The sequence below is a fragment of the Platalea leucorodia genome, assembly GCF_965183815.1.
Source record: "Platalea leucorodia genome assembly, chromosome: 1".
Lineage (NCBI taxonomy): Eukaryota > Metazoa > Chordata > Aves > Pelecaniformes > Threskiornithidae > Platalea > Platalea leucorodia.
Genome location: NC_138823.1, coordinates 8,989,578 through 9,014,791, shown reverse-complemented (window position 1 = coordinate 9,014,791; position 25,214 = coordinate 8,989,578). Strand labels below are relative to the sequence as shown.

The window sequence follows — 25,214 nt, the reverse complement described above, 5'->3', positions numbered from 1 at the left end:
TTTATGACTTGCTATACATAGACCTGAGCATAAACCCAGCTGTCTAAAGTTTGCTACAGAGCAGCATCTCCACAACATTGTTGTGGTGATTCTCAGAGAAACAATGTTAAGAAGCATACTGCTATTATTTGACGTAACAGGAATTTGTATTATTTAGTGATCTTAAAGCTAAGAACACCTTTATTATCAAATCAAATACCCCCTGAGCACCATCTTTTATTTATTGGATGTCTATGTACGTCAGATGTGACCTGGGTCATACTAACATCCACAACATACAGAACAGATTTGTTTCTTTTGCACTTGACCTTCAGATGGGTATAAACAATTTGTTATTTTGCCAACATGTATAAAGGGAACCACAAAACAAAGTTTTTTATGACACTTATTTACAATACTGTTACACTCACATAACAGTCAAGGCAGTATATAGTTAGTAGCCAGTCTTAGCATTTCACCAGAATACTTTATTTACTGTACAGGACACAGATATCCATGTCATTCAGTACAGCGTACTGTCTGCTGCTGCCAGGCTTGCTTGACTTGTTCCGTGCAGTAATGCCCACTGGCAAAGTCCAAGTTAAATTCAAATCTATTAAAAACTATGCTGTAGAAATCAGGAGCATACAGCCTCTGCAAAAACCTTTACAGAGCAAAACCCAGAAGTTCTTCAGAGATCTGAGGTAGTAATTTGATCTAAATCTTAGCTCCTTAATTTGATATATGGAATACATCACATTAATAAGGATGCTAGGCAACACGATTCCACATTTCACCTATTTAAGGTGAAAATAAGGATGCTAGGCAACACCATTCCACATTTCACCTATTTTCCTTGCAATTACACATCTACATTAGTTTTAAGTTACAATTACAGCAATGAATCAAGATCCGCCCCCCGCCACACACACGTGTACACTGGGTGAGCTGAGCATCACTGCTAGCTGAACTATACTCCACTGAAACACTAACTTCCAGCTTTTATGTCTCCTTAGAGATTCATTCCTCTGCATACTCACTGCATTATTTAGCAGGTAAGCTGTATCTTCCACATCCAACACCATCTTTAGGCAAAACAGGGAGATAAATCCAGCAAGTCAGAGGACAGTAGCTGGTTTCTACTGTGTCCGAGTAGGAAACTGGGTTATACAGACAAGCTGCTATCCTGCATAGGCTTATGGACTCCCATAATGCTCAGCTAGAAAACCCAAAACAGACTAATTCATGAGGACGTCATTCTCAAATAGGATTTGAGTCAGGTTTGACCAGGAGAAGTACTTACTCAATAGAGCTCAGACATCAAAGATGAACTAAGTCTCTGCCACGCAATGTACAAAGTGCCAAATTTCAAAGCTGGGAATTAGTACAGTCTTTCCTGTTGCTGTTTCCATCAGGTTTTGATAAGTTTAGTTTCATTTCAGGTTTTGTTATCTCAAATGCTAGAACACCCCAAACTTATTCTAAATTAAATCAGAAGCAAGCTCTTTCCTAAAAGCCAGGACTAAAGTTTCCAGTGAGAACACAAAAGACTGAAAAATTAGTGTAAGTCAGAATGATTCTCCACAACAACAAAAACAAGGACTTTGAATATATTTGAAATCTAGTATTTTCCAAAGTAGATAAGCAACAGCCTAAAGTATTCCTACATCAGTCATACTAATGTTACTGTAAGTTTCATTTTTGCAGAAAATAGGGTCTTGTAGGTATATTCATTATACAATGCTCCAGAAGAGATTTCCAGTAGCAATAGATAGCAATTAATAATAACAGCAATTAATATTTTCCACATTCTACCTTCCTTCAGTATTTAAATAATTTTCAATGCAAAGCATAAAGTTGATAGTTCGGCAACCTTAACACCAGTAAGGACAGTAAGCGATATTGTTTAACACACCTCCTGCTGAGTGTGGAATAGAGAAATTATTTTCTTCTAAGTTAGACACTAATAGGCATTTCCTATCATCAGATTTTTATTGCTAGATCCTTCCAGCAACAGCACTGAAAACCTAGAATGTGTTTTCTTATGAGGGACCACGTTTCAAGTTTTGGGATCATCTTCCTTTGTGCACGAAAGAAATAAACCTGTGCATAGTAGATAAAGCCAGACCCTTGAACCTGCACATCCCACTGACCTCCACAGCTAATTCTTCTGGAACTAGAAGCCTGAGTCTAGTTCAAACTCAGTGTCAACTAAAAATAGTTCAGAAACAACAGGCAACCATACTCCTAATTACTGGCATAAATCACAGTCAGTTTAACAATTGGTTTAATTCCTCATTATCTTCAAAGTAAGATTCCCCTAGTTCAAGAGGGATGTGCTATTTTCCATTAGTACAAATTCTTAACAACAAATACCCAAAAGGTTCTCCTAAAAAACAGTCAATTCAAACCAGTTTCTTCAGTAACATCAAATCAACAACTTCACATCCCTATTGATCCTATTAAAGATCAAGAGATTTGTCTACGTGATGTAGGGATGGATGTTTTCAAAATGCAGAGCACTGAAAACAGATGGCAGCACATCCCAATCAACGTCAACATTATAGTAAGAGGCTCTTCAACTGATTTGTATTAAAACACTATCTTGGAAAAAAATCCAAGGTACACTAATCCGATAGAAGGATAAAGACAAACACACCATCTGTTCACATCTCTTTCACGGAGGTGCAGTCTTATCTTAGTGCCCTAAGAACACACACAAAAATACTTTTGATACATGCAATTTAAGAGAGGCTATCTTAGTTTGAAGGAGCTGATCCATTCTAAAGTAGATTTTATTTTTGGGCCAAGTGACATTTTTTGACATTTTGTCATGAGGTTAGAGCCAATTTGTAAGTCCGTAACACATGAGAGCTCATTTATTCCTTCCCCTCTCTACCTTGGCTAAGACATAGATTGAGGAACATGTTTATGAATGGGTTGTTTTCTGAAGTATGGGATATGCAACCAAAACACTTTAGATATCTAAAAAGAAAAACCACACGCACATAGCACATTTTGCTAAAAATGCCATATTTTATATTTTAAGTAAAATACTGCATTCCATCAAGATTATTTTAAAGCTTTCAAATATACTTAATCCTCAATTACCATTTCATGCTTTTATTTTAATTTATAATATTATGCCTGTTAAATACACCTCCCTTCTCTTGCCTCAGAACTGAGGGAAAAGCTTCAGAGCTTTTAAAGAAGATTTAAATCACTTTTAAATTGCTAGGAGACAGTATATTTTAAGGTCATATTACTTAAGGAATTTAATATACTAATACCTGCATGCGTTATTTTTCACTTCTTTTTTCAGTATCTTGAATATCAAAAATATTTGAGCTTTTAATATGGTATTGCAACATTGGGTTTCAAATCCCCTTTGCCCTGAAGTTATTTAGTATTTTTCCCCTTGCTTTTTCTACTATAAAATAGTTACTTCAATTAATCTTATGTTCTTCTAAAACCCCAATGCTCACCTTTCCAGCTATTTTTCTATTTTTTTTTTTTTGTTCAGACTTTTATTTTAAATTAGCAGTGTTAAGAAAAATGTTCCCCAATTCAGGTTGTGAGTTGGGTACAATAGTAAATATGATGACTTTAGTTGTAAATGTAAGTGACTGCTAAGGTGGAAGCTAGTAACAAAAACTTTTGCGCAGGAACTGAAGCAGATTATCGTGATAGTTCTGCCCAGGGATTCTTCCTAGTCTGATCAGCACTGGGTCACGCTGCTCCGCAAAAGCACAAAACCACAACTACCCCCATCCCTTTCCTTTGAGACCTAAAAGGATGAGGGAATTCGTGTAACACGCTGCAAAGCCCCAAACTGCATCCACCGATGCCAGTGGGAAACCCACCCCATCACACCATGAGGACCAGCCGATTTGTCTCCCGTTGCAAGGTGGCTCTTTCCTTCTCTTCTGCATGCAGGAGGAGGAGGAGGGAAAGCAGTTGTGGTCCTTGAATGCCAGTGGATATATGTGGCCATGAGCCACAAATTGCAAGGGACAAACTCATCTCTGCCACCTACAGCTGCGGAACACCTCGGAAAGTTTTGCTTAGTTATTGAGAAAGCAGTCTCCTGATGGACTGCTCACTTCTGAAACACAAAGCTAAGAGAATCATATACAGTGATGAGGAGTCAGGTCTCCCTTGGCTCCAATGCTACCAAGCTAGAGAGTAGGCAAACACATCAAACTGGAAACACAATTAAAATGTGTTTGGCATTAAGCCAACATAAAGCAGCACAGGGCACGCTGCCCTGCACCAGTTTATCATTAATTGTGCTAAAACAGGTTTGGTCAGGAACACTCCCCTTCTCGGGAGGCAGGGGACCTTCACTTGAATTTTCAGGTAGGTGCCACAGACAGACATGTCTTGGCCATCCCCTAGTAACTCTACGAAAGCTTTCCTCCAGAGAATAACCACATACACATCTTGCAATGTGTGCTTTCAGAAGGGCAATATTGCACTATACAGTGGCTTACTTCAAAAATGGAAAAGTATGTTTAACTCAAGCCTGTCTAAAACTGCATGTGAAATAAGAGTCTCTCTCTTTCCATATCTGAATAACTAGATACAATTTATTCTTGCAACAAACACACCTCCCAGGCAGTCACTACTTTTTCACTAGTGGCAGAAACAGTTATTAACTGAACACTGCATAACTTGTCCTCAGAAGGACAGAGCAAGTTGCAAGTGATATGGTGGACACCCACATCCATACACAGGCACTAAGTAAGGAGCTCCATCCTGCCAAGTGCTTACCACCTCCTTCCCTGGCCAGGTCCATCCTCCTCCCAAGTGTGGCTCATGGGACAGGTTGTTTACTAAGAGCACACATGAGTTTCAGTGTCAGTCCTGAGTGACCTGGGTCCTCCAGGGCCACATATGAACTTCTCTGATGAACTAAGTAATCAAGGCTCTCTTAACAGCTCCAAACCACCTTTTTCATAAATCAACCACGGAAGAACTTAAAGACACATAGGTAGGGTACTTGTGGTTTTAAGGACCAAAGTTAAGCCTCCTTTGCAGCGGCATTCCTCAACATAATGGATTGAGACTGTTCTTCCACATTTTTCCCTCCTGAACTAGAACAACCAAAGATTAAACTCGAAGAAAGAAATATCATTTAAAAAGCAAGTGCTGGCAGAACAGGGCTAAATGACAAGAACCACTGGTCTGGATTAGCGACAGTTAATCTAAAACATGGGAAAAAAAACCAAAAAGGCTTAGAGAATTTGATCTTGCAAGTTAAAAAAATCTATATATACACATGGTTTACACACCAAGCAAATTTATTCCAAGAATAGAAATGAAATATGGGTCACTTTTGGATTCTTAATCAAAATACTGCAGTATTCCTGTTAGCAGACTTAATCTGGGATTCAGATTTATTTAGAACAAGTGATCAATCTGGACACAAACAGAAAGCTTCTCCCATGCTGTGCAGTCCTGCAGGAAGCCACATGGTGACAACTTCAACTTACATTTGTCAAGACTTCAGGCAGTAGATTTCATCATTAGAAAGGATAAGGGGGAAGATGCAGGATTAATGTAAACTACAGTTTTACTATAAAAGTAAGAGCCATTGAAAGATGATAAAGATGTTTGAGATAACTGTCTCCATTTCCAGGGAAAAGACTGCTGAGTTTGTGCTGGATTTTTGACCAATCTGCACAGCATTGAATAAAAATATAGACAGGTGCAAATAAAGTGCAACATGCCACAATGTACAGAAGGGTTATTTCTTCCAAGGACCTCTGCCTGCACATTCAAGATACTAGAACGACTGAATAGCTTTCCTTATTCCTGCACAATCTACCTCCCTCCCTACACACCCTTGATAAAAATAAGACACCTGGCGAGCCTCTACACATACTCCTTCCCATCCTCAGCAATGGAGGATCACCACTCACTCTTTTTGTCAAGGGAGGTACAAGCTCACTGGTTTCCCTCCCAGTTCAACCCAGCCTGACTCCAACAGCAGTGCATTTCCTTAGTCTCAGCTTAAGAACCAGCGAGGACGAACTTCTCAGTCAGAAGCCCAAATGGCAATAAAATAATACACAAGAGGAGCTAGGAGAGTTAAAAAGTCACCTCCAAAGTCACCTCTCAAAAGCATGACACATGGGGAAAGTGGAAAGCTACCATTTGACCTAGTGGTGCACTTTATGAACACTTATGTTCTGGCTATAAACACAGATACGGAAACTACCATCACTCGTTAGGGGCAAAATTGATAGCTTAGCGCCTTCCACCGCTCCACAGACTTCAGGAATCTTTTGGAAACTTTCAATGGCATAACAGGATACATCGAGAGGGACATTTCCTCTGAGGAAATGCATGCACACCACTAATGAAAGCAAATTAATTGGGGAAAGTGTGTGTCCATGTGGGACGCGAATATTTTGCTTTCACTGCCACTGCTGAAGAATCTCATTCTCTTAGCAAGAATAGAGCTGCTTGCAACCCAGCCACCTCTTTTGGATGAAACTTTCTCAGCTTCAGTCTGAAAAGACCTCCTGCAGTCCCCTTCACATCGCTACATCAGAGCCCCATTCAGATCCCTCTCCCACAGTAACAGTATTTCTGGCAAGCAGTCAGTCATTTCTGATCACATTTTGCTGTTTTCTCAAATGTAAATTCAGTTTCCCCTTTTACCAAAAAAAAAAAAAAAAATGATAAGAATAGCTTTACTTGCCTGAACATCAAAGTCTGGAAGGAGGCGAGTGATAGCCTGTGAAGAGATTTTAAAGCATTAATGCAGGTAACTTTGGCAGCTACAGAAATCTGCACTGGGACATGCATGTTCTAGCCCACCAGTTCTGCAGCTGAGAGCTCTGTCCTGCCCCTTCATTCAGTGAAAGCTCTCTTGCTGAACATCAGAATTCACCCAAGAGCTTTTACCCACTAATCTTCACGGAGCACATGAAAGCAGTAAAATACCAGATTAGAGACCAGCAAAATAAAGCACAAACACTCGTGAATCTTCAGTTATTGTTAAATCACTGGACAGGTCGGAGCAGTAAAACACTGAACTTTTCTCCACTGCTTATTATAGCCATGGGACAGCCAACAGCCCACCTCAGTCCTGCCTAGGATGGAAAGCTGTTGTTCGAGCACACACTGAGCACTTACAACTCAGTTAATCAGTCATTACTTTGATTTCGTTACATGATCTGGAAGGTCAGAAGGGTTTTATCCTAGCCAAAATTAGGCCTTGTTATGTTTGGGAGGCTGGCTGGACACGGAAAGGTTTGTTCCAACCTGTGACCAGCCATCGTTATCACTGACAAGATCCTACACCTGTCAAGGATCTCCACCAGAAAAGGAGTTAGGTGACATCCTCCCCAGCTCCAATAGTCTAAGAGGCTTGTAACTTCAAAGGAAGAATTGTCTTACAGTCACCTCCTTTTATTAAAAGATAAAGAAGTAGTCAAACTTGTATTTCCACTGGAGGGCTGAAAACAGAGGGAAGAACAGCCAAGCCAAAACTTTTTGCATGTCAGAATACAACAGAGAAGCCAAATCTTGAAAAAAGTATTGAGATAAAAAGCAAAGCTTAGGATCCTGGCAAGGAGGTCACTCAGTCCCAGAAGCCCAGGTAAATTAAGGACAGAAGACGTCAGAAGCAATACAGCTGCTGTCTTAGGCAATACCATCTCAGATGGTGGACCTCAAACCATTGCAGTCCAACTTGTGATTATGACAGGACTCTAAAGCCATGATCTTTAGGCAATTAGGCAGTGTCTTGTACATACAAACAAGTAGCTAAGGACCTGACTGAGCTTGTGGAAGTCATTTTACACAGCCTTAGCTTTAGACAATATGCTGGGTTTTAATCTTACTGTACTGTTGGTCTCACAACCTCTTAAACATAGCTAATTTCATACACTTGCTTCAGTTGGGTCTAGAGTTGAAAGGAACCAGTATATGTGGCATCTGTACAGACAGTATATGAAATAAGGCTGTTCAGGAACAGAAGACTCAGCTGCAGAAGAAACCTAAGCACAACAAGCCAGGATGCAACTTCAGAGTGCATCACCCACTCAACACCAGCTCCACTGTTAACCTCAGTATGCGCTGTGTCCTTCAGGGCAATCTTTTCCACTTTCTCAAAATACATTAAGTAACTTCCTTCATCTAATGTTAAGAATGGCCACAGAGGAAAATCAAACTCTGTTAGTTTCCCCACGTAGGCAAAACTTAAGGTAACATCGCAAATAAAAGCATATAGGGTTCATTGTCAAGATTCCAACTTTTGATCTACGTGCTACAGAAACCCAGGAAGTTAATCAGTGTTTTAAGATATTTCTGAACTTTGAAGCAAAGGCATTTCAGTGCCCATAGGACTTCTGCTTAGTATCTCCTTTGCTCTGCTATTACTGAACAATATTGGCATTAAAAAGGGATCGTAGCTTCTGAAAAGTTTGAGTGCTGCATTCACTGGTATCCAAACAAGCTCTGCTTTCATGCAATGTCCTTGGCAAAGGAGCTGTGTTTAAAGTTTCTCTAGCCATTTCACTGCAGTCACAAGTGGAAATGATTTTCTGAAGTGTTTACACAAAAGAGGTAGGGGATAAAAAAGAAAGTAGCAGATAGAGCAATGAATCGTTCTAGTGTAGAAAACCAGGAAAAAAACCAACACATTTATATACGTCATTGTCAAGAATTACAATCATTGGGAACAGAAGAAAAATCTTAGTTTTGATTCAATAAAAAAGCTGAGAGGTTCTTTCACGTATTACAGTGAACTATTTGCCATGAACATACCAAAGCACAGAGTATTGCTACCACCAAAGAGTCAGACAGCCGCTGAACCCAGATGCCATGGGCATATTTTTGAAGAAAATGGTGCAAAAACAAATGGCAAGAAGTACAAGGTTAAGCAAAAAAAAAAAAAAAGGCTAGGATGTTTCTACACTGCAACCCCAGAGGAAAGGCTGTGGCTTGTGTAGACCTGGTAGCAGTTTGACTGTAACTCAGTCTTTTGACTGTAACTGTGCTCAGTGCAGTCAGAGAGGACTAGATGGGGCACAGTCATACCTCCGGACTCAGATGTGCCCAAAGAAAAAGTAAAGGCTCTCTCTATGTCTCCTTGAAAGGCAGCTGACAGAGCAAAGTTTGTATCTTTACATTGGGAAGTCTATAGGTATAGATGGATGTACGTGAGATTGCCCAATTGGCATCATTCAAAATAGCTCAAGACACCCAGAGCTGTCATTATTCAGAAAAGAAAAAAATGTCACCACCAGATTAGCACTAGAGAAGAGTAAAAACAAAGACCAAGAGCAAATAATTAAGGCTCAGTTTCGCATTATTTTAAAAAAAAAAAAAACCCTGCTCATTCCATCTCCAGTTTCTCTTACTTGTTTCTTCCATACAATGTTAGAACTAATCTAAGAACAGATGTGCAGTTCCAACAGCAGCCCTGAAATAAAACACACAAGCTCTAAAAAGCTTTAAAATAATTACCTCCTCCTTCTCCACCAGAGGTTTCACCTCTGCAAGGTGAGCATCCTGGAACTCTGTTGACATGGTCAGTAGCTGATATCTGCAAAGATGAAAAAAGATTTGTTCTCAGCTTGCATCAAAGATTAAATACAGGAACAAATAAAGATCCTGCTCCACCCAACTCCCCCGCCAATGACCCACTGTCTCAGGTTATAGTTTAAAAGACCTTTCCAAGAAGGTTATGAATCTCTTGTAAAATGCCTCCCTGGTTTATTTATGTACACACGCCTGCACAATACGAGATCAAATAAATATTAAGGCTGCAAGATCAAACAAAAGTTTGGCAGCTTCAAAACAGAACGCTGAAGGAAACAGGGCAGGGACCAGTATAGAGTGAGTCATGGAAACTGTCATTTCACAGGTGAAAGGACACATAGCCAAATCTGTGCAACCAGCTTCTCAAAGTAGCTTGAATACTTGTCTCTGATTTTTCCCTCCTTTCCCCTCTTTTTTTTTTATGCAGGCTCCCTCTCCATACTGTAAGAAAACTGAACTGGACACTCATTAGCATCATTTTACTCTCAGATCAATGTGCTCCACTTTGGGACAGAAACACCTTCCTTGATCTGAACAAACAAACAGTACCAAGTCAAACAGATATTCTTTAAGTGGACACCACCAAGGTGCATGCAATAATGCTATTTTGAAAACCATCAAAGTAAAGAACAAGATTTCTGTATCCTGGTCTAGGAAAGGACCAGCATTGCGATACCCAGCCCTCATCTGCAGGAAGCTTAACTGGGAACACGGGTACGGCCAAACCCCAGAAGAGCTGACTGCCGAGGCAGATGGAGCAGCAGGCTGTGCTGCAGGTGCAGTGCGCCTTTTGCATTTGGACCAACAGGCATCTCAGTTCAGCAACCATATCAGTCCAAACCGGGAGTTAAAAAGAAGAACAGCATATTTTCATTCTCTTGACAAAGATAAGGTGCCAGAGGGCTGTTCCCTGTGAAGCTCTAATGAATGACCAGAAAGGGTTCTCAAAAGAGATACCAGAACTGTTTTAACAAGATGACAAATACGAAAGTCAAAGTATGTTTGTTACATATCCTCTGGCCTGCTGGAGAAATGAGTATCATGTGAGTTTTGGGCATCTTTGAACAAAATTGGAAATTTATTAACTACACAACTATAAAACAAATCAATTATTTACTTTTTAAGAAAAGTTTAGAACTGTCTCAAGTGAAGCGTATGAGTAAGTGTACTCATAAAGCAAGCCAAAAGGCTCAAACACATTTAGGAATTATTGACTGAGTGTAACTGCAAACATTTTGATTATTAACAGTTTTCCTGAAGATAAGCACAAAACTACAGAACAAAATTTAAATCGATTCTTTAAACCATGATTCCCACCTCCTGCCTTAAATCTGATTTAATCCAATCAACCCTGTCTACATAAATGACCTGGTGCTCAAGAAGGGCTGTGAAGCCCACAGAAGTATCCAGGAGCTGGCAGGGGCAGCAGCATCATTTTTACTCTGCCCCATGGGTTAACTTGATGCACTTTTCCCTGGGCAAAGATGCTCTAGTGAGAAAGTTTGCAAGACAGCTGGATGCTGCAGGAAGCTATGAAGTGGCACATACAGATTAAGAAAGTTAATGCTGAAAAAACGCTGGTGTCCATGCATGTGCAAACAGCTTCAGATTTTAGGAACCCTTCTTGCTAGCTATGCAATTGGGTGGATTTTTGGTAAAGAATTAGACCAGGGATTTTAAGCTAGAGAAATGCTTCATGAATATTTAACCCCACCACTTCAGGCATGGGGACAGGAACAAAACTGACCCCATTGACAGTAACTTGTAATTCAAATTTACAGCAAGGCAACAGAGATACTTAAATAGTCAGAAGAGTCAAGACAGAGTTAATTCCCCAGCAGTCACTCCAATTCACCCTTCTCCAGATTTCCCAGTAAGTTTTGCCTGTTACAGATTTCAACCATAAAGAACAAGCAAAAAACAAGTTTCTCAAAATTTCAAGCAACTGCAAGTGACATTTTAGAAATAGTGTTACATATTTTCATAATTACAGCCATCTATATAATCTGCCACTCTACACAGTGAGCAATTGTGCATGGCACAGAGGGAAAATAAATGCTGCTGAAATATTTGGAGGTCAAAAATATTTACATGCAATTGCACGTAACTTAAATGGCTTTTTTTTTTTGCACTTCAGCAAATTCTGTTGAGACAGAAATAGCACCTTAATGTTGCAGAATTAGGTGCAACAGGTACTAGAAGTGCAAGACATTTTTCCATGTTTTGCCTATAGGGGAGGAAAGTAAGCAGCCAGGTCCCCTGCAGTTTTCCAGTAAGAAGTGGCTCAGGGAACAAAGCCATAGTTAGTGTTTGTGGAAGAAAAGTTGTTTACATGGGATAGTTTCAGGTTTTCAGGGACTCAGAGCATTGACTACAAATGACCAAAAAAACTGTGCCAAAAAGAACAAGATGGATGCCTTTTATAGCCTTAAAAAACAATCCTGTTTTCATAATAGTTCAAAGTTGTTGCTTGATGTTTCCGAAAGGACCAGCACTAGGAAGTGCTGACCAGCAGATTACACGACTGCCGTAAAGTCTGCTGAACAAAAGCCCAACGTGTACCAAGTTCTCACTTTTGGAAAGATACCAGATCTTGGAGACACATAATGTTTTCAGATCAGGCATTTCCAAGCTCTGGGGTTTCCTTCTCTGCTTCAGGAATACCTGAAACATTCCTATGAAGAAACAACCTTGTGATAAGGTGGCACAACAACACGATATTTGTTCATGAGAGCTGGCAAACAAAGCCCCACTATCTGACAGCACCGTAAAAACCATCTTATTTTCCAAAGAGAAAGATGCTGGGGAAGTGGTTTTGTACCACCCATTTTCAGCACAAATTTTATAATCTCTAAATAGGTGCTTTGTGCCCCCCCCCCCCCCCCCCCCTTACATGACAGGGTAGCTCAAAGCTAATGTAACTGCATAACTCTCATACATAGATAACCATACAAGCATTCCTTTATACACATTTCAAAGCACTTGCCTCACAGAAGTCTTCAAAAGACAAAGTTCATTTATCTCTGCAAGCAGCAGTGTAAAGTTGCCAGCTTGGAGAAAAACAACTTTTTTTTCACTCCACTTGGCCGATTCAGCCTGCTAAGAGGTCCCACATTCCCCTCCCTGGGCCAAGCCACCTCCACCCAGTGTACACCCACCACCCTGCACCCAGATAATCAGTTGCAATTGCTGCTCAAATGAATAAGTTTCAAAACAACCATACTTCTAACCAAGAAAAAAATAAAGGTTTAAGGCACCTTTACAGCTGCCGAAGTGCTTTAAAACTGATCACATCTACCTTTGCCAACTAGCAGGAAAGGCATCAAACCGACATCTACGAAGCAAGGGGGGCGTGGGGAAGGGTGAAGTCATCAGTGCAATACCGTGTTCACTAATTTATTTCAAAGAGGTTTTTCTGTACCCATTCCAGCCCAAACTCACTGCTCCAAAACCACCAGAGCAAGTGTCATAACCAAGGCTAGTAGCTCAGGAATCATTTTACTGAGCCTGATTCTTTTGCTCTTAAAGGTTCAGAATATATCACCTGCCCCTCTGCATCATTGCTGGAGGGACAGTCATTGCTGGAGCCTTGTTTCAGCAGCAGGGGGTACAGCATGGATGCGCAGCCTAGCTTTGCACAACAGGGATCCCAACAAAGGAGCTAAGAAGCCACACATCAGGCCATCCATCCTCAGGCACCAGCAATGTTGCAATCATAAGTACCAAACATTAGGTAATCCTAATATACGTGACTGAATTTATTCCGAGCACAGAAGTGAAACAAGTTCAAAGATCCCTCATTTCAAACTTTATTCTTCTGAAGACACACATATGGTTGTCCAAATTTGTGTCATGGGGTGCATCATCAAGTGTGATGGTCTCACGTCCATGAAGGTCTAAGGGAACTGCTACCAGCACTACAGGATTTACCTCTGCCCTCACACCCAACTGTTTTTTATTTACATGGTATCATGGAAAACCAAGACCAGGAAAAGGCTCCTGCCTGAGCATTTCGTAAAGAAGGCAATTTCCTCAAAACAGCTTGTTTCAACACTGGCAGCAGAGATTATTCTCCTTTTGACTACTGATATACAGAAGGGCAACCTCACCAGAGCAGCCTGATGGCATTTCCATCTTTGCAGGCTGAGCAAGCAGGAGGGACAGCAATCACTTCACACATGCAATTAAATACTCATGAGTGTCTAATGGCAAAGAGAGGAGGGAGAAGGCCACGGGCACTGACGGACACAGCTCCCAAGCACTGGTGTTGCTCTTTGGAGAGAGGGACCACATGAGACTTGGGCTCCAGGGCCACACATGGGAAGTGTTTCCAAACCAGGCACATCACTCTCCACTTTACCCCTTGAAAGCCACCAAGTGTCTTCAGAGCTCAGGCACCAAAGCAGGTAGGAAGGACAGGGGTAGCAATCTGAGGCTTTGTGCATCTGCAGCAGCTCAAAGCACTATTAAAGAAGCAGGCATGAGGCAAGGATGGAGAGAGCTAAGGTGTCTCCAGAGCTCTGCAGAAGTTCATTAGCAAAGATCCCCATCAGTTCCAGGTCAGAAAAATAACCAAGCAGCTCAGGCCTCTGACAGTGAAGCAAGGAAAGTTACTGTGAGGCTCAAACAGCATTTGAGCCTTACATACGGTCAGTTAGACCTCTTCCAGTCATTAACAGTACATGCTGTAAAATGGTTTGGCCCTAAAATAAAAAATGATGGTTACTGTGAACTGGAGGGCAGCTTAAAAGACTTGTCTCCATAAACAGAGACAAGTGGACATCAGTTAATAGCACCCACGTATGGTTATAGTCCACAATGCGTACTGTCATTAAGTGCAGTTTACATTTCAGATAATTTATAATGAACTTGACAAATCTAATCTTCCTGTTTGTGATTCATTTGAAAGTTACTCATTTTGCAAGCATCCAAAACAGTTCACACAAGCATCTGCCCACACCATGCCCTTGTTTAAGCTACTCTTTGTTACAGGCACTGGTGTCACGAGGTCCTTTGTGTAGAGAGTTAGTGATTTTCTCTGACATAGTTACAGACAATAAATCAAGAAAGAGGTTTTAATAGAAGTTCTTCTCGTTTAAAAAAAAAACCAAAACAGATGACTTTCGACAGTTAAGTAGCATCTGAATAAACAGTTTGAGCAGGAAGTGTCAAAAGCTGAAGACACTCAACTGCTTGGGACTCTGGGTTTCCTTAGACTCTGGTTATGGGTGACTATCTCCATTTGCAACTAAAAGTTAATAACTTGACACAAAGGAAGCTTGGAAGCATAACTCCTAAATGACCTAAAGTTTCAAATCAGAAAAGGTCAGGAACCAAAGCATTAAATTAAATAATACCAGGGAACTGAAACAACTATGCTGCCTGGTGGCTTCCAATTCACAGACATCCTGTGAATCGCCATCACCCAGCCCTCTTCAAGCACAGCACACTGCTGATACTCAATTTACTTATTTTGTTTTTCTAACCAATTTGGTTTTATTTCCTTTCAACCTCCTTTGTGAGCTACTCCAACCACCTTTGTAAGCTTTAGTGAAGGCTCTAGTTGAAAATAAGAGCTCAGGCTGGCATCCAGAAAAAAAAAAAGTGGGCTTTTAGGAGCACAATGTAGCGTAACAGTGATTTTCAAAGCCAAAAAACCAGGAAGGACTTAAAGTTTTAGCCATTTTTAAGTTTAGACTTATGCTATGTGCTAATCAATCTGAGTAGAAAAATGAAACGTTTTAGCCAAGAACTTGAGGCCTGTGCCAAGTAACAGCCAGGTCAAGCCACACAGAGATGACTGCAAGGACAGAGCCAGCAGCTGATTCCACTGGGCTCCCATGAACAACGCGCAGGTGCAGGTCCGCAGCATCTCCTGCAGCTATGCTTGCCTGCAACATTGGCATACCTGTGCAGTTAGAAAGACAAGATCTCCAGGCTTATCTCCAGGCCTTTTCACCTGTTTTTTGCTTGTGTGACTGGCACCAGTGCCCGTACAGGCGCAGAGCTGTTCAGCTGCAATCTCTGGGATCGGACACAGCCTTTCAACTGCCAGTTCCTCAGACCAGGGACTGATTACTCTTCACATGCATGATACACTCTGGCAGCTGCACATTGATAGTAGCATCAAAACAAAGTGAGCTGGAAGCAACCCTTCTGTCTACTCTGCAGATGTTGAGCAAGAGAACTGCTGCAACACAGTTTGCACAATCCTCTCGCTGTGGGATGCAATGAGGAATGTTCCTTGGAAAGCTCGGGGTCCTCTCATGCTTCACAGGAATAGAAACTGGCTGTGGGAAGGGTTGGTGTGCGAGCCAAAGGACATGCCTGCTGTTCCCACCTCCCCTATGCTGGACACCCCTGTTGTCCCCTCCCAATGTAACAAGCAGCTATTCTATTCCTAACTAGCAGGGAAATGAAGAGCTGGCAATATCTTAGGGTTTTTTTTCCTGTTGTAACAATCCCTAATACTACTTACACTATAATATCACAACTCCATGAGGGACAAATTACAAACCCTAATGAAGTTCTCTGAAATTCAGGTTTCTTTAGCATCTGGCACCTGAAACTGCTTCCGGTCATACCTCTGTGAAAAGTGGTTATCTCCAATAATGTGAAGTTTCTTTGAAGAGATTAAAAATACTAGCGATTCCCAGGACTTTTTAGCTACCAAGACTGCTGTCATCCCAACCTGCCTCCTCAAGTACCACCGCTCACGGCCAACGTGGCTGCAAACAGTCCTTGCAGAGCGCAACAGCACAGGGTGGAGCTAGGGTTTAATTTTAACCCAGGGGTTAAAGTTAGGGTTTAATTTTAATCCTGGGCTTTCGTAAGAAATCCAACATCTGAGTAGCAGCCTAAGTTTATTTGGAAACACATGATGCCCGTTTGTACTGCTGCCAATATTGTCCTTTGGCTTTAAACAACTCCAGGCTGTGGGTGTCAGCACCACAGGGTGGAAAGAGTGAAAAGCAATCAGCTGCTTTCCCAGGCTTCATTGTTTTACCCCACCAAGCCAGCCTGCCTCCTTCCACTGCCCCAGCACCCTCCTAGCATCCTCCCAACATCCTTCTCTGCATCCATCCCACTCCTCCTTCATCTGACTGCAAACCTAAAGGTCTTAAGCAGAGATTAAAGGTGATGCATTCGTACAGATCCTGACACTTGCCTTGCACCTGGGTGTTAGGCTGGGCTTTGAGGGCAGATCAAATAACAAATACTGCAAAGATGCATTAAGCATTTCATAACATGGAAGAGATGGTTTCTGCCACAAAGATTGCAGTCTAAACAGACAAGAAATAAGCTATTGTTCCTACAGCTCACCAGTGTCAGGCCATGCTCCCCACCCCCTCCTATTCTCAGTCTGCCATGCTTTAATAGTTCATAGCTTCTGCCCAGCTGCAACTGCTTCAAAAAGTGGGTGGTTCTGTGCAAGTTAGAGGCAAAAACATACTGAGATTATTCCAGAAGGTACAGGCTTGTAGTACACTCAGAGATGAGGAATGTTATCTGGCCCTCTAGGTTGCACCCTTGCAAGTATACAGTGGTTTCTTTTTGTATGTATGTTTTGCATTTTCATGTTTATGTTGCAAAGATGAGTTACAAAACAACACTGCTAAGGCTGATGATGTACCTTAATTTACATGACCCGATTTATTCATTAGGTCACACTACATGGGTTACAGCTTCTGAGTACATACACAACTTGTTCTACCATCTATTAAAATTGCTTGCTCATTGCTGTTGCAAGTTCTCTTTATAACCCTTGCCAAAATATCTGGGCTGAAGTTTTCCATGACAAGTGTCAGAGAGTTTTTGATCCTGTGAGCTCCCAGTCCCCTTTTCTAGGACGAACTTTAGCATTCTAGATCTGAATCTGGACTCAAACTTTGCACAAGTGGCCACTATGTTATGGACACATCTTTCATTCTTCCCAAGAAAGTCCCATTATAAGATTACCCAAATTTAAGCATTTACTCATGCTGAATACTTGGGACTAGATTTGGGTAACAGTCTTCCATTGCCTGTAAGCCTCAGCACCTAGGGATACAATATGATCTTCCTAAGGGCTGAGCACACTCCTGCCTGTATCACAACAGATGGGGCTGGTGAGGGAGTGTCTAAGCCAGCACCATCCAGTGCCAGAAAACTCCTTGCTTCTCAAATTAAGGCCTTTCAAAAAATCCTTCAAAGTGGGCAAAAAGCAACTCTTCATCCTCAGCTGACTTTTTTTTCAAAACCTTACCCATCCGTGATCCAGGTTAGCATCTATTACATCTGGCAGAGAACTTGCAGAAATTTTACACTTTCCAGGCTTTGTTTACAAGAGGGGTTGGAGTTATGCATGCCCAAGTTTTTATTTAAGACTGGGATTTTATACACAACTTCATAAAATTCAGTACATTTCACATGAAAAAAAAATGCAAATATTCTTAAATTATATCATCTAGGAAAAAATAGTGTTTTGAATTCGCCAAAATACAAAGGGTCATCATAAAACTGTGCAATGCCTCTATTTCATAGAATAGTCACATAACCCAATATGTCACAACTTTGTCCAAGGACACAAATGCACCTGAAAATTTAGCAGGGATATGTAACATACAATATATACAAAATATGTTTAGAGCACTCTAGAATTCTAACAGTAGGAAAATGACATCATTAGTTTGACAGGGTGCACATGCACTTCCTGAAGGAAGCAAATGAAAAACCCACAGCAAGAGCAATCCTTCCTTCCTCTAATAGTGCATTTCCCATCTGGATGTCTGCTTACTGTGTTCACAAATAAAGGTTCCTTTAAAAGTTGCATTCTACTTTGCTGATTACTCTTCCATTTCACCTTATGCCTACCAATAAACACAGGTACATAAATAAAATACATTACCACTCTTGCTTTGGACACCAGTGCCTCCACCTACAGAGCCTTTGTCAGATTAATTACAGATTAAGTTCCTTAGCACTTAGCTTTTCCTTCCTAAAAGAATCAGAATTTCTTAAAGAAGTCAAGTTGGAAGAGTGGCGAAATGGCAAGGACAGAAAAAAACCAAACACACATAAAAAAACCCAAGAGATAGTTGAAAGCACATGGAAAGATTTGTTTTACAGTCAGTTTACAGTTTTACAGGTATCCATGCTGCACTAGCTCCTAAGGTTTGCTCTTTCCATTAATTTTTACATCATCCATACAGTACTAGCAGACTGACCTTAGGCATCCATGGTAGAAAAGAAGCTAAAAGAGCTATACTTTTGAAGCTATACTTAGTTCAGACAGGAAGCAGCCAGCTAAAGGCTTGGAAAAGTAGTGAATATCCAGTTTTAAAAACAGGGCTTGAAAAGGAAGATCTGCATTGACCAACTTCCAGCTATAAAGAGAAAAAAATGACTGACAGATGAAAAAGATATATTAAAATTGTGACAATTAACTGAAAGGAAGTAGCGCAAAACCCAAAAGAAACATAGGAAACGTGATCAGCCACACAAAATAAGAGCAGTAAAATTGACATACATCCTGCTTTGTACAAACAGATACAGCTGTGGAAAATTTCATCAGCATGGGCAGTCCAGCTATGCATCAGCAAGCACATTCTGGAGCACCTCTGCATGGCGAATACCCCATTTGACAACAAACCACTGGGCATTATCCAAAGACAACACTCTCCTGCCAGCTGGGAAACAAAACAGGCCTGATCCTGCCACAGCCCTTAGCTAAAAGTAAAACTAAACTCATCTCCCTCACCGGCCAGCATAGGAGCTTGCACATTAGAGTCTGAAACGGCGAATAATGGTACTGAGTCTCATGGACACTCAGTATTGAGTTTAATTATGTCATAATAACACTTTAATGATATATGATCACATATTCAGAAGAAGCTTTGAATGGTTCCTTACTGCTGCTCCATCTCTGCAGCCAAAGGGAATTAACAACAGGGATTACCTCCTGCTGAAGTTACCCAGGGCTCTGGAAGTGACACAGATAGGAAAAAAAAAAAACACTAGCATTTGAGAGAAACACCAAGTTCAATAGCCATTATATTCATAGCCATTGATTTCCAAGAGGCCTAACCCAGATTTTAGTCATCCGTAGCAACACACACCACTAAACCTGAAAACAGGATTGCCTTATTCCCAGCCTTTTAAACAGTTTCAGAATATTTCCCGTGAGTTTCCAGTACTAGAAAGTAATGCAATTGCAACTTTTGGGACAGAGCTTTTGACAGATGGCAGAGGGGTAACTATTGCTTCCTTGACCTGCTGACAGGTGGAGATCCGCTCCCCACGCAACAGTCCAGGAAAGCTCTTCACCAAGAAGGCTGCAGGGGCAGCACCGTTGCACATTAGGTAAACTTATAAATTTACACCTAAAAGCTGAAGGGCAGTCTACATACAACATCATTTATTTAGCGAAACAGCGACAGGACAAAGTGGGCTTTTCTGTACTTCTGCCTGAGATTTCTAGGTGCTGAGACACAATGTGGAAGTTAGATGTAAACAAAGTGTCAGCTGGAAGTTGTACTTGGTCTCAAGAACCAGCATTTCAGTCACTATTAATATCAAGCAGTTGCATCTCCTGGGTTTCAGCAGGTTTCCTTTCAAGTGGTCAAGCCAGAGTAACTAGAGAAAGTCACTCTTGCTGCATACTGCTGGGACTGAACTGGTTCGAGCCATTGGTTTCCCAAGCTGTACTCTCCCCTGACAGCAAACAGGCTTTTGCTGCCTTAAGCTTCCAGCTTTATGCATGATGTAAACATTGCTGATCCACAACAACCAGAATTTGTATTATTTTTGAGAGTTTCACAGTTTCTAGTTGTCTTCGTTCTGACAAGCTTCAAGCCAGTTTCACCCCTTCTGTATCTTTTCTTTCACTTTGTCTATTTTGAGACAATAAGAGCAGGAAATGTCTCATTACTTATACACTCCACATTTTGTGCAACAGATTCTCTGGCTCTAATGAGGTTAAGTGAAAAAACAGTATTTTCTATGAGAAGTTAGAAGTTTGCCAAAATCCCTTAAGCTGGTCATGAGAAGATGTATGTTGCACTTCCGTCAAATGAATTAATCACTTAGGATTAAAAATCTGAATGAAAGAATTTTTCTCACAACAGTTCACTGCTAATTCCACCTGAACTACAAAAGCAAATTACTCAACTGGCTTGTAAGCATTTTTAAGGACCAGACTGCCATGTCAAAGTGCTTCCTAAGATGCACTGTGATCTCCCCATGTAACTGTCATAGTGCAAAAAACAAATATTCAAAGAGCAGAATATCTCCCACTGGAGTAAAGAAAATTGGGGAATCCTGCTGTTTTTACTGAGCATTCATATAATCTACCCAGATGATCTATCATGGTTTTAGCATTCCTTTTTATTTCGGCAAGAACAAAAAAGCCATTGGGCAGGGGAGAAACAGAAAAACTTAAAAGAGTCTGGGTTTGGTGGTGTGGATGCTGGTTCCCAAACACAGGCAGGCGCATGTGGCAGTGCTCCCTCAGCAGTGGGTGTAACTTCTTTGGCTACTGCCAAATTCTGTGGACACCTGACACTTTGACATCTCTATCCTGCTGTCACCATGGGTAAAGTGGCCAATGGGTGTAGGGAATCAGTACACAAAGCCTTTTCCTAAGGGAAACAAATGAAAAACCCAGCTTGTCAAGACCTTCTAGACCCCTCTCCCCCAGCCTGGTTCAAGGCCAGCCACTTTTGCAGAGTGCCCATTCTCAAGGGGATGAGTTAATCTCTCAGTTCACTGATTGTAGAAATTTTGGTTCAAAGTTTTCAGAGTTGAAATCCAGACCATTCAGGTATCTGCTGAATTGCAGTGCAAGGAACTCAGACTCAGAAGTTGGGGCCTCCAGTTCCCCAAACCATTATGCCATGGTATCTGTTCAGTTTATAGTGAAAAATACTAGGTACAGAAACCATACATACCCTAAGTAGTCTCTCATTACTACATTAAAACCTGTTTCCCTGCATCTCTATTTTCCATGTCAAAACACACAGCAGTTCCTCCTGAACACATTCATGTATTATTCCTCTTGAAGGGTATAGAGCTTATTAGTACTCAGGGGACAGTACAAACCTTTAAGGAACACTTTATTTTTGCTGCACCTACTCCTGAGTTTTACCATTGCATCTATAGTCATTAAATTCTGGCTGCATACAGGACTTTGTACAGCATTAGCTGCCTGCTGTTTAATCAAGTACTTGTGATAAAAACAGTCATTCTATGTCAAACTATGTTAGACTGGTTAAAAGAGCACAAAGTTTTAAAAACCGTGCTCCCAGAGCCAAGTTCAAAGTGCACCAGCTTAATGCCACTGACTGAAGTTTTGATGTAAGTTATGCCTGTAACAGCCAAGACTAAAAACAGCAAGGCAGGCTTCTCACATGCTTACCTGAAGCATTTGACAGCTCCTGTTTACAGGCTATCTCCATTGCCTGCCCTGAATGGTGAGTTTTTCAGCAGCTGTGTATCTTTCACACACTTGGTCACACAAAAAAAAAGTTGACAAAAAGCCAGAAGGCATCAAAACAGTGCAACACCTCACAGAGAGTCTGGACAGAAAGCTTCAGGTTGTCTTTGACATCTTCCATGCCACTACAACTGCAATTTCTAGGTTCAAAATACAGTTCCTATTTAAACAGACAACTGAGGAGAAAAACATCCAAATAACATAGTTGGTAAATACTTCTATCTGAAGCCTAAAGGGAGTCCTGTTCTGGGGATGGGGTGCAAAATCAGGCACTGTGGTCTTTATAAAACAGTAGGTAAAACAGTGAGCAATGCCAGTTTGCAAGTGTTTCATAGGAAAACCATAAAACAGTGGAAAGCATTAACCAAAACATTCTCCCTAGCAGAAGTTAAATCACTTATTTCATCAGACCCAGGACACAGCTGTGCCTCCATTGCAAACACTACCATGAAGTGCCCTGAACCCGAGCAGTGCCTGGAAGCATGGATGGCAAACTGCACCTATCATCACATATGAAGACAATAACCCCTTTGAAACAACTGACTAATAAAGGCTGGACACCAGTCAAGTCTGTCCTCTGCTCCAAATCCAAGGCAGAGCTGTGAGAGCAAAGAGACACAAGCAACAAGCGCCAGTAGTCAACTTCCTTAGGAGAAGTATGTGCCTTCATTTCACAGCTGTTTTCCAGCACAGTCAGCTGCTGCCAGGGGAGCCTGGACCGTAGCAGCAGCATCCAACAGCTGCCCCGACCACTGAGAAGGGCCAGGGTACAGCTCAAAACACCCCATCTGCTACTCCCTCCCACCAGCGCACAGCCACCACCCGCCAAGAGCCACCCACTCCTCCACCAACAGCCGGGAAAGCCCTGCTTGGAAGGAGGGGGAGAAAAGGATTTATTGAAAAGAAAAAGGAGCAGGGTGATGCAAGGATGCACCCTCAAAGGGGTTGCAAGACCCGTGGGGGTGGGTGGGGGGGTGGGTGGGGGGGTGGGTGGGGAGATAGATAGATGGATGGATGGATGGGTGGGTGGGTGGGTGGGTGGGTAGGTAGGTGAGTAGGTAGGTACAGAGAGAGACTCTCACTTACCTGCTGCGGTACCGCTCTCCCTGCGCCGCTACCGCTGCCGCCGCCGCGTTCCAACCACCGCCCGCCCGCCGCCGCGGGGCGGATTTATAGCCCACGCCCCGCCCGCCGGGCGGCGCTGCCCGCCGCCGCCGGCGCCACCGCCTCCCCGACGGGAGCGCGGGGCGGGCCGCCACCCGTTTCGGCGCTCCGCCCGCCAGTCCCCGCGCCCCAGCGCTCCCCACGTCGCCCGCAGACGTTTGGGGCGGCTTCGCCCCGGATGCCCCGTCTGCACAGGGTCCCTAAATATCAGCGGGCAACCCCGGCGCAATCCCGGGTCCCCCCTTCTTCCAGGCGCGCAGCCCAGCCGGCGGGATGCGCACTCTGACATCCCCTTTCCGAGCAAGCTGTGGGAGCAGCGAACGGCTGAGACCTGCCGCCCTGCTTCCCGAAGCGTTACCCTGCTGGAAAGAAGGGGTTTCACACAATTTGGTGAAGAGAGGCAAGTGTGCGCAAGGGGTTTGCCCAAGGACCGAAAGAGTAGCAGTCTTGGGAAAGGCTGTGACAGCACGGTCCTGGCACAGGTGGTCAAAATCCTGCAGACATATGTGCTACTACCAGATCCTGAATTGCAAAATCTTATGCTCGTATATTAACGTGACCACTAGGAAGGAACTCTGATTGCACTAGAAACAAATAATGCCTTCACACATTTCTGATGAAGTTCAGAGGGTGCAGCGGGTGCTGCAAGCGCTGCGTGAGTTTCCCAGCAAACAGCTCTTTGGCAAGAAGCGCAGCTAATCGTTTATTCCAAAAAGAGGCCCTAGCCTGCTCAGTAAAGAATATCTCTATATACACAGTTCTGCGCGTAGCCACCCGCTAAGGGGCGGGTTAAACTGTGACAGCTTGAGCTGCTTTTTCTGTGGCTCTTCTGTAAAGCGCACTTACCCTATGTGTGTGATTTCACTTAACAACCTCACTTTTATGGCAGGTTACTGTGACCCAAACTGATAAAATCCACAGCATGTTATCATACTCCCTCATGTAGTGGCCTGAAGAGGAAATCAGAAATTCCTGAAACTCTGTTAAACTCTCTTCCACTGTTTTCTCGGCTATATAAGCTTATTAAGTCCAGTCTATACAAGCTTGCTGCTCTTCAAATGCATATTAGCTTCTCTCCTCCTAACCCAGCTTCTGCACCTGAGTCAGAAAGTGCTGCCTTCGGAAAAAGAACCCTGGAAGTCTGGTTCCTTTTTCACCACAAAATGGCGAGAGACCATGTTGTTCAGCAATAACTCTGAAATATTACTAAATGTATTACAAAGGAAATTTCTCATCGTGTTTTCTTACCTTTGATTAGTTAATGTCTGCAAGGATGAAAAGTATTTCTAAAACAACACTAGAGAAGCATTTGTCATTCTAAGACACAGTGCCGCTGTGTGTGTGCTTTCTTTGGGTTTTTGTCATAAAAGGTCTAACCTTTTTCATACTCATTTTAAACCGTGAGGCCAGGAAACCAATGAAACCATCACAAATAATTTAATTTGCAACTGAGCCTATTTTGAAGCCACATCTTCAAAATTATGGTGTCAAATCACTGGCTTGCTCTGTTTGTTATGGAAGATCTGTCTAGCTCAGTGGCTCCTAAAGTTGTGGAACCAGTGCAAATTCTAGAACAAGAAGATGGGCTTGACTAATTTTCCAAGGGATTAATCCTTCCTGCATCTGACCGTGAAACAAAATCCTAGCTCAGAAACATTCAGTCCTTTGGAAAACAGATCTGGGTCAGTGTCTGAATTGTGTGGTTTGGCCCATCCTCAAGCAGTTTTTCAGTCTGCTGTGCTTGGCTGCTTTTTGGGGAAGGGGCTGAAAGCTCCAGAGATTCAAATGGAATGAACTGTTCCCTGTGCACTAAATGCAGACTTTTGCAGTAAAAACAAGTACTGAGTCTGGAATGAACCGGAGAACTGGAATGAAGTGTTTTCTTTTGCTTTGACCTTTGCAGTTTGTTTGTTATTTAAATCACATGTAGTGTTGGGCCTTCAAAAATGTTGGAGACGGGCAGGTAGAAGCCCCCAGAAGTCAGTAGCTGCTAGCCCACGTGAGTAGGAAAGCCTGGGAATGTGTGCATCCGAACTGAGCC

At 42.2% G+C, this 25,214-nt stretch overlaps 1 protein-coding gene across 2 annotated transcripts in view; it reads right to left on the bottom strand.

Moving 5' to 3' along the window:
- NDRG1 (N-myc downstream regulated 1) overlaps positions 1 to 23,152 on the bottom strand; it is a 40,629-nt gene extending 17,477 nt beyond the window's left edge. The window contains exons 1-3 of one of the 2 annotated variants that reach the window (XM_082322600.1): positions 23,096 to 23,152; positions 9,463 to 9,541; positions 6,689 to 6,724 (exon numbers count right to left, since the gene is read on the bottom strand). In XM_082322600.1, the coding sequence (XP_082178726.1) occupies positions 6,689 to 6,724; positions 9,463 to 9,525 (99 nt within the window). In that variant the 5' untranslated portion in view covers positions 9,526 to 9,541; positions 23,096 to 23,152. The remainder of the gene's footprint in view (positions 1 to 6,688; positions 6,725 to 9,462; positions 9,542 to 23,095) is intronic. The other variant, XM_082322601.1, reaches the window with a different exon arrangement.
- Positions 23,153 to 25,214: the final 2,062 nt, after the last annotated feature.